This window comes from Maniola jurtina, chromosome 17, assembly GCF_905333055.1.
Source record: "Maniola jurtina chromosome 17, ilManJurt1.1, whole genome shotgun sequence".
In the NCBI taxonomy this organism is placed as follows: domain Eukaryota; kingdom Metazoa; phylum Arthropoda; class Insecta; order Lepidoptera; family Nymphalidae; genus Maniola; species Maniola jurtina.
In genome coordinates this window covers 4,967,567-4,977,434 of record NC_060045.1, presented here as the reverse complement: position 1 = coordinate 4,977,434, position 9,868 = coordinate 4,967,567, and the positions used below count along the sequence as shown (strand labels likewise).

General features: G+C 37.6%; 2 protein-coding genes across 2 annotated transcripts in view; one reads left to right on the top strand and one right to left on the bottom strand.

Moving 5' to 3' along the window:
- Nucleotides 1-1,300: 1,300 nt before the first annotated feature.
- LOC123874027 lies at nt 1,301-2,098 on the bottom strand. Its single transcript, XM_045919177.1, has one exon. The coding sequence runs from the start codon at nt 2,096-2,098 to the stop codon at nt 1,301-1,303; it is 798 nt and encodes a 265-aa protein (XP_045775133.1).
- A 4,430-nt stretch (nt 2,099-6,528) lies between these two features.
- The window catches only part of LOC123874084 (short-chain dehydrogenase/reductase family 16C member 6-like), a 77,590-nt gene continuing 74,250 nt past the window's right edge, over nt 6,529-9,868 (top strand). The window contains exon 1 of the mRNA XM_045919259.1: nt 6,529-6,826. The gene's annotated coding sequence lies outside the window, so the exon portion shown is untranslated. The remainder of the gene's footprint in view (nt 6,827-9,868) is intronic.

Sequence of the window (9,868 nt, the reverse complement as noted above, 5' to 3'; positions counted from 1 at the left end):
CGAAGGGCGGGCGGTGTACATTCTAAATGTTGCACCATAGAATGTACTAAGTATAATAGTATTTATTGCTAGAAGTTAAACCGTAAACCGTTTCTTACGATTTATCCGGTTTAGCAGAAGCAAAATATGTTTGTTGTCCCGTGCTAGATCCATACTAATACTATAAAATGAATACGAAAGTATGTCTGTCTGTCTGTCTGCGTTTACACGGCTCAACCGCTGAACCGATTAATTTGATACAGAGTTAGCTTACATCCCGCGGACGGACATAGGCTACTTTTATCCCGAAAAATCAAAGAGTTTGTGGGTATATATATATGACTCCGCTGGTGTTAAATGATACACCCAAAGTTATGTACACTGGTTTATTGTTACCCACATTATATAATACACAATAAGAAAATTTACACTAAAGTTGTATTTACAATGCTAACTAATTATTTACATGGAACAGAATGCGTTCTATTCATTATCGCGAGTCGTCCACGAAGGGGACGCAACGAGTGTCAAAGTAGACTGATGAAACGCACTGAACACTGGGAATCTGGGGAAAGCCTTTTTATAGTCTTTCCCCGTCCACCGTACTTGTTTACGCAAAAGCCAGTAAATACCGGTTCTTACCGGCTGCGCGCAGGTGTGTTTTCCCGCTCTAGAGGAGATCCAGTCGGCCTCACAATGTCAGGGAACTCCATCAGCAATTGGTGGTATTTAGAATCACCAGTAACCGCGACTTTGACCTTAGGGTAAGCGCATGCGGATGCAACCAGGGCAGCTGATGTAAGCGACGTAGTCTTATCAACTAAACGAGCGCCTCGAACATCAACAAGTAAATTATAAAAACATAAAAAGTCAACGCCAATAATAGGTTTGCTGACATCGGCAATTATAAAACGCCAGTTAAAAGAGCGGCGCAGACCTAAATCTAAGGTAACGCTTAGCCAACCATAAGTAGCTATGACGGTGTTATTGGCAGCAAAGAGTTCAAAGTTCGTCTTTGGACGTTGCCGTTTACCTAAATAACTAATCGGGAAAACGCATAAGTCCGATCCCGTATCAACTAAAAACTGCACTTTAGTCTTTGCGTCGGTTACGAACAATCGACCGCACACCGAATCACACTTATGGTAGGGGACCGAATTACACTCTTGGTAGGGGACAACATTACACTTGTAGTAGGGGTCATCCTTACACTCGTAGTAGGGGTCATCCTTACACTCGTAGTAGGGGACAAAATTACACTCTTGGTACGGGGGAGAATCAGACTCGTGGTAGGGGATCGCGGCCGACATAGACGGCCGCGCTACTTTAAAAAATGGCACGGTGATTTGCACTTAGCTGCCTTTGCGCCGAACTTCTCGTGATACCAACACAGAACCTGGCCGTCGGCGCGGGAGCGGCTGCGCGACTTGTGTGCGCCGCGGCCGCGTCCGCGCGGTCTCGAAGGGTGCCGCCCGGTGGTGCGGTGACCACTCACCGCCTCCAGAGCTTCGAATCTCGCCGCTAAATCATCTAATTTCCTATTCACTTGGGTTAACGCGAAAGAAGAAGACGCGGCGGCGACCTGCGTATTATGCGCGGGCGAAGCCTCATGGACCTTGTCGGCCAAGAGGGCCACCTGATCTAACGGTAAGCTTTCCTGCATTGCAATGATACTTTGCAGCAGGTTAGGCAACCGGCTCGACCACAAGGTGCGTAGGAATTCGTCGGGATATCCGGCGCCCGCCAAACTCCGTATGTGCCGCAAAAACTGACTAGGTTTGCGGTCACCCAGCTCCTCACTCATTAACAGCTGTTTGAGCCGTTCACCGCGCGACGCGGATAATCGTTCGATGAGCTGAGTTTTTAAAATTTCGTATTTATTTTCCGAGGGAGGGCTCACAATAACATCCTCAACCTCGGCCGCGTATTTGTGTTCGAGCACTGAGATCACGTGATAAAACTTGGTATTGTCCGCGGTGATGTTAGCTAAAGAAAATTGTCCTTCAAGCTGCGCGAACCAAAGTTTTGGTTTCTCAGGCCAAAACGGTGGAGTTTTAACACCGATCCGGAAAAGTTTAGAGTCAGTCGCGTTTTCACTCGCGCACTGTGTGTCCGGCATTATTTAAAATTTTACGTAAAAATAATAAAAATTAAAAATAATTTACGTAATTATTTAAACACAAATATTAAAAATGTTGATTTAAAATTGTCGGAAAGTCACCAATATGTGGTGAATAATCGCGGCGGGGTCACCAATATGTGGAGTATATATATATGACTCCGCTGGTGTTAAATGATACACCCAAAGTTATGTACCCTGGTTTATTGTTACCCACATTATATAATACACAATAAGAAAATTTACACTAAAGTTGTATTTACAATGCTAACTAATTATTTACATGGAACAGAATGCGTTCTATTCATTATCGCGAGTCGTCCACGAAGGGGACGCAACGAGTGTCAAAGTAGACTGATGAAACGCACTGAACACTGGGAATCTGGGGAAAGCCTTTTTATAATCTTTCCCCGTCCACCGTACTTGTTTACGCAAAAGCCAGTAAATACCGGTTCTTACCGGCTGCGCGCAGGTGTGTTTAGCAGGTGCGCTCGCAGCTGCAATATGCAGGTGGCATTCTTGGAATTTGCCCGCCGCGATTTACCGTCGTCACACAACAAACAGTTGCGCGACGACCAAAACGCGGTCTAACCAACCTACAGTGGTCGGTCGCCACAAGTTCCTACGGGATTCTTAAGGGTCTATCCGTTTAACTGATTTATATGAACACAGAGTATGTTTGGTAAAGAGATAGCTTACGCACCGGAAATTGATTTGATCAACTTTTTATCCCGGAAAATCAAAGAGTTCCCACGGGATTTTTAAAAAACCTTAATCCACGACGAAGTCGCGGGCATCAGCTAGTAGATATAATAATAGGTATACCTTTTATGATTTTATAAGTAGGTATAGACTGTAAGTAGGTAATTACTGGCTGGTTTAATAAACGCCGTGTATAGGAGTTCATATAAGTACACTCATTGCTTAACAATAAGTGCAAAAAATAACAATTTGTTTTACGACTTTGCAGCGCGGAAAAATCATTATATTTTTTGTTATTTTGGCATTCATATTATGTCACGGTCGTGTCGTGACTCGGAATATGTATTTTTTTTATTTTTTTTTATTTTTTAAACCTGTAACTACTTTGACAACGTTTGTTACGGGCAGCGCAGCCTTCCCGCAGTATATATATATATATTTATAAGTATGTACTTATGTATTTTATATAAGAAATACATAAATGTTATTAATATTTAACATACCCACTCTGAATTTTAGCAAAACTATACCAACCTAACATTGAAAGTATATATCTATCAGTTCAATGGTCAATTCTCATTCTCTCATAAACAAAACTGGCTAAATATACGAGTAAGTTGACTATTCTCAGCGAAAAACTTAGGACAGGAAAAAAAGGAATATTTTTTGTTCTCAAAGAAAAAACACTAACTTTATATAAAGTGCTCTTAAGAGTTAAGTGACGTTTTAGCACTCGGCCGTTAGACGAACGGATAGGTAACTAACTATATCCTATTAACATTGGCCTTTCAGCATAATTATTTCTTTTATAATTAAAAACTGGTTGAATGATACGAGCTCATAATGTTAGGTAGGTACGGACTCACGCTCTATTTATCATTATAAGGAAAATATATAGGTATTATTACGTGCCTAATATTGAATTTTTGTGATAAGCAATGTGCATACTATGTAGGTAATGGGTAATGTACACAATGTAACTCTTTTGTCACCCTTATTAATTCTTTTCTCTTCTACGCTTATAATCAAACTGTAACTGGACAATTTCTGTACCAAATATGTTATGTATTTTGAAAGTTGTAATCATACTCTGATTTTAGCATAACTACCATTTTTACGACATAGGTACATCTCAAAACCGTATTTTTTTTTAATTCTTGTCTATCAGCTGTCTGCTTCACGCTTCAGACTCAAACTACTGAATGGATTTGAACTTAGCATTCATATATCTATCTATAGGTACATTGATAATATTCCGAACAACATCACACTTATATCACAGTAATATTATAAAGGCAAAAGTTTGTATGTGTGTGTGTGTGTGTGTGAGTGTGTGTGTGTGTATGTTTGTTACTCCTTCACGCAAAAACCACTAGACGGATTTGGCTGAAATTCGGTATGGAGATAGATAATATCCTGGATTAGCACATAGGCTACTTTTTATCCCGGAAAATTATAGAGTTCTTAAACTTACATCCACGCGAACGAAGTCTCGGACATCAGGTAGTACTTTATAAGATAGCTCAAACATAAAATAAAATATTGGTCAAGCGTAAACATTTAATTGTGGAAAAATAAAATCTATCTACCTACTGGCTACTACCTACAACTTACTAAATACAAAATATGCACAAATTAAAAAGGTTTAAAGGGCCGACAACATTAAATGTATTTTTATGTAAGTAATTATGTAGGTCACACAGAGTATTACAAAGTTCTGTATTCGATCCATAATATTTGTTATAGTGCACATTAAAAACATATTAAGATAGGTAATTAAAAATATAATATTAAGAAAATTAAGCTAATAATAAGGAAAATGGAGTGCCAGATTAAATATTACTTACCCTACAAAGCTCAAAATTGAATTTATATACTCGCGAAATTGGTTGACTTAATATTAGACTTGCAACGAATATTCGGTTACTATTCGGTATTCGGCCTATTCGGCTACTTTTATTATATTCGGCCGAATACCGGATATCTGCATATTATTCGGCCGAATACCGAATACTTAAATAATATATTTTGTCATAGAGAAATAATTGGTAAAATGAAAAATTAAAATCGATTGATTACGTATATATTCATTTCTGTTATAATCATTTAAGTAGTCATTGGTGCATAACACAGGTACATAATCATCTTCTGAATTGGAAAAATTGAGGATTCTATGTATTTGAATTATTGTGGTACTTAATCAAAATTTAGAAGGGTAAGGTTCTCATTTCTTTTATAATCATTTATTAAATAGTCATTGGTACATAAGACAGGTACATAATTTAATCCAATTTAATAAAAAAATCCAGCCGAATACTTTTGCCTAATATTCGGCTATTCGGTCAGGGGCCTCGCCGAATATTCGGTATTCGGTATACTGCCGAATATACTATTCGTTGCAAGTCTACTTAATATGTTAGTAAGTTACTGAAAACTAAAAACTATATAACATATTATAACTATACTAACTATGTAACTAATACAAGACGGACGAGAATGCCCGTTTTAATCCCTGCAGAATTAATTCCCTTCTTAATTTTGATAAAACTGAAACAAAACAAAATCCTAAATTACTTAATAAATTCCCGCTAAGTGCAAGATCCTTCTTTAATACGAACAAATCTGAAAGAAAACAAGACTAAGTAAATTCCTGTAGAGTGCAGATCCATTTAATTTCAATAAAACTGAAGATTCAGATTAATAAGTTAGTATTTGCGTGGAGTTTTCATCAGTTCAGTCCCGTCGACTGTGTAAACAAACAAGAAAATTCTTTCAATAAAAGGTAAGTCCTGCCTCACGCCTAGACCTTGCCTTGGACCTAGAAAGCTGAAATTTTGCACAGAGATTTATAATGTACCTAGGCAAGGATTAAGGCCGGTTTTTTTTTGAAATTCGAGAATCGTAGGCTCAGGTGGTCGCAAGAGTCACATTATGATGACGGGGTACCAACCTAAGCTTACTGCCTCACCACCTCACTAATCAAAACAGAAAAAAAGGATTTGGCAGATTCTTGATAAGTACCTACTAAATAATATTTTTTAGGGTTCCGTACCTCAAAAGGAAAAACGGAACCCTTATAGGATCACTTTGTTGTCTGTCTGTCTGCCTCTGTCTGTCTGTGTGTCAAGAAACCTATAGGGTACTTCCCGTTGACCTAAAATCATGAAAGGCAAGTAGGTAGGTCTTATAGCACAAGTACAGGAATAAATCTGAAAACCGCGAATTTGTGGTTACATCATTAAAAAAATATAAAAATGTGTTTCAATTTTCAAAGTAAGATAACTATATCAAGTGGGGTATCATATGAAAGGGCTTTACGTATACATTTTAAAACACATATTTATTTATTTTTATACATGATAGTTTTTGATTTATCGTGCAAAATGTTGGAAGAAATACCCGAGTACGGAACCCTCAGTGCGCGAGTCTGACTCGCACTTGGCCAGGTTTTTTTTAAACCTATTTAGGTGAATGTTACGTAGAGCACAACTTTGAACGTGGTAGGTAGTAGGTAGGTAGGTACTCAGAATATTGTACGAGTAAAAAAATTGGTAATATACACTTATAATATTAGCTAAAACCTAGGCATTGTTGTTGAGATTTTAGTAATAGCCTTATTACTCTTATTACACGCGCTTGGTTCGCAGTAAAATACTGACATTCACACCATTGTTTGGCTAATCACAGGTTGTTCGTGTTGTCAAAGGCAGCCCGCCGAGCCGGCGAAGGTCGCGACAAGATGAGGGTGTGAGGGTCTGCACTGCATGCGCGCGCACTCCACGCTCAGTGTACGCTCAGTCAGTCGATCATCAGCGTCGCGCGCCGTCACTGAGTCAAATAATTCTTTATACCTATTCCCGCAACAGGCGCGCGGCACGCGTTCCAAATTATACCATATCATATTTTTTAATTAGCAGTCTTCCACTCTCGTTCGCCGAAGAACGAATTCGAAGACACCGAACCCGAAGTGACTCTGTGACCGTGATCAGCTGATTCTGTTCTGGTGTTAAATAGTGCAAATATTTGGTGAGTTGTCCCCAACATTTTAGTGTTGATTAAACGTTAATTTGTGTTAGGTAAACGTTTTGCGCATAGTTCACAAGAGATTCGAAAGTATTTCAAGGCGATCGTGGTTCGTGGTGTTCTGACTTTGAATGAAATCGATTTTTATAAAGCGAACCACCATAATTTAGGTGTTAATATTATATTTTCTATAAGTACTTTGTTATCTTATTAAGTGTAGAGTACTAAATCTAAATTTATTGTGGTTTCAGAAGGACTATAATCATCCTAATTATCTTTATTACCAAGTAATTTTATTTCATTTGCCTGAAATGATCCTACTTAACAGGGCTCTCTCCGTCACTTACTCCATACAATCGTAGTTCCAATTTTATTTGAATATTAAGCAATCAAAGTCCATATGCAGACATATTCTAGAAACTAATATCTGTGCTTGTGGTGTTTTAGATTTTTCTAAAAATATGCACTTAAGTAGTTTTAAAATTACAGGGGCTCAAAGATTTGTATGTGAATTTTTAATACCGAGTAACTTTGAAACCGAATATTTTAACAGAAATCTGGAAAACCACAGGCATAGATATTAGTTTCTAGAATGCACATGGACTAATATTCAAATGAAATTGGAACTACGTTTGTATGGAGCGAGTGACGGAGAGACCCCTCTTAATATTATATTATTCTTCGTCTTGATGTTCTTGAAGTGAAACTTCTTTAGGCGCGTTGGGCGATTTTGGTATGGGTAGGTAGGTACATGCTGTAAAAACTTCAAGGTCGCGTCACCGACATGCTAATTTTATTAGCTTTTGTTCTTTAACGCAACCTTATGAGGAACAATTTTTAATGGAAATGTCAAGTGTTTTTATAGTTTTAAGTTTTCACCATGGATGTAGTAGGTAAATAATAATTCTGATCTTCGTATAATCTAAGGTTTTCACTTCTGTCGGCAGTCCCCTTTGACTTGACCATTTTTGTAAAAAAATAATAATGTTAAAATGACTTTATAACATCTACTTACTGTGTTTGCCATTTTCCTAGAATAAATAAAACCCCTTCATATAGGATTACTAGGTATTTGTTCAACGTTAATCAGATTTTTTGCACAAAATCCGAGTTGGAATGAAAATTTCTTACAAGAAATTTCGTCAAATCATATTTTATAATGATAGAAACATTTTTAAATAGAAAGCTTTACCACTTTCTGTGAAAGTTACATACTAAACTGTATAGGTAATAACTATTGCTAATGATGTAATCAGATTTTATATAATATCCAAGTATTAATTTAATAGGAAATCATAGTTAACACGAAGGAAAAAAGTGGAAAGATAACAAGTCGGCTTCACGGTGGATGAACGAAACTAATTGAGTAGGTATGTACGGCAATAATACCGTAACTCGAAGTTCATGTTTATTCAAAACCTCAGGCAAGATAACAACGCACTTAGTTTAAAAATAAAGAAATAAGTAGGTAAGTAACTACATTGTTAAACATGACCTAAAAATCGACTCCATTCAGCAATTTTGCTACGTCTATGGCAGGAGGCCGCGCAATACTAGTCTTCCATTTGACACAAAGATTTTTTTCGGGTTCCGTATTGTGGTATTACGAAACCTCCGCTGTCCGTGAGTCGGCCCGCCCTTCCGTCCATCGTAGGTATATCTGTCAGCAGGCTGTATCTCGTGAACCGTAATAGCAACAAATTACAACAAAATAAATAAAAGTGGTATTAAAAATTATTAAAAAAAAAGTGTTATTCTTATATGGCACGGAATCCTTCGTGCGAGTTTGACTCGCACTTGACCGATTGTGGAAGAGAAAAATTATTCTAAAGCTCACTCTCAACTGTTAATAATCTGATATCAATTTAAAGGCCGGACCGCCCTATAGCAGCGCTGCACAAAATAAATATATTAGGGACTAGCTGTGCCCGCGACTTCGTTCGCGTGGAATAGTGACTTTTCGGGCAGAATATTTTGAATTAATTGACATAACTTTTTTATTTATGAACCGATTCACATGAAATAAACACTAAATGTTAAGTGAAGCTTACTACAATATATTAGTGAAAACCGTATCTAAATCAAATAAGCCGTTTCTGATATTAGCGTGCACAAACACACAGACAAACAGACAAAAAAAAATTAATTACAATTTCGGGTTCGGCATCGATATAATAACAACCCCTGCTACTTTTTTTTATATATTTCCATTGTACAGACACCACTTTTCTACAATTTTATTATATGTATAGATGTCAAACATTCCGTATGGCGCATGTTGCACTAAAGAGGCGCTGCCACGCTGCACAGCGCGTTGCTGCGCGTCGCCGCATAAGTCTGTTTACTATAACTTGTCCCCTGCCGTCATGTTCGCACCATTGCTTTATTCTTTGGAACTTAGGGTTTATTATTGTATGATTTGCAATGTGCCAACATAAGGTCAGGGGACAAGTTCTCGTAGTTACCCACGAGACAATATTTTGACGCGAAGTGACGCGCTGTGCAGCGCCGCTGTATTGCGGAGGTGTGAGTTCACTCAAAAATTGCATTTCCAGAGCCCAGCTTTGTAATAATAAAGAACTGATTTTATTTATAACCTTTTTGAAATTGTATCAAGGTAGATGCCCTTTGAATGGTAGCAGGTAGAAGGTTATCAACTTTTAAATTGAACACGTAGGTTGGTACCTTTATAAATACCTTTAACTACCAAAAATATAAAATGAAACATACTATTATGTAGCTTTACTTGTACTCGTAAGTATAGGTACAAAGTATTTGGAAAATAGGCCCTAATTAAAAAGGGATATTTTAATCTACACTTGGCCAGCGTGGTGGATTATGGCTATACCCTTCCCATTCTGAGAGAAGGTTCAGTAGTGAGCCGACGATGGGTTGATCATGATGACGCTGTGTTCGTCGTTATAAGTAATAACTTTTATCATAGCACGAATCGTTAAATCGTAAAAAAATTCACTGTTCGATTCCATGACCCTGTACATTTTAAATCCCTTAAAATTAATTTAATTGAGGATTTCCGTACTATGG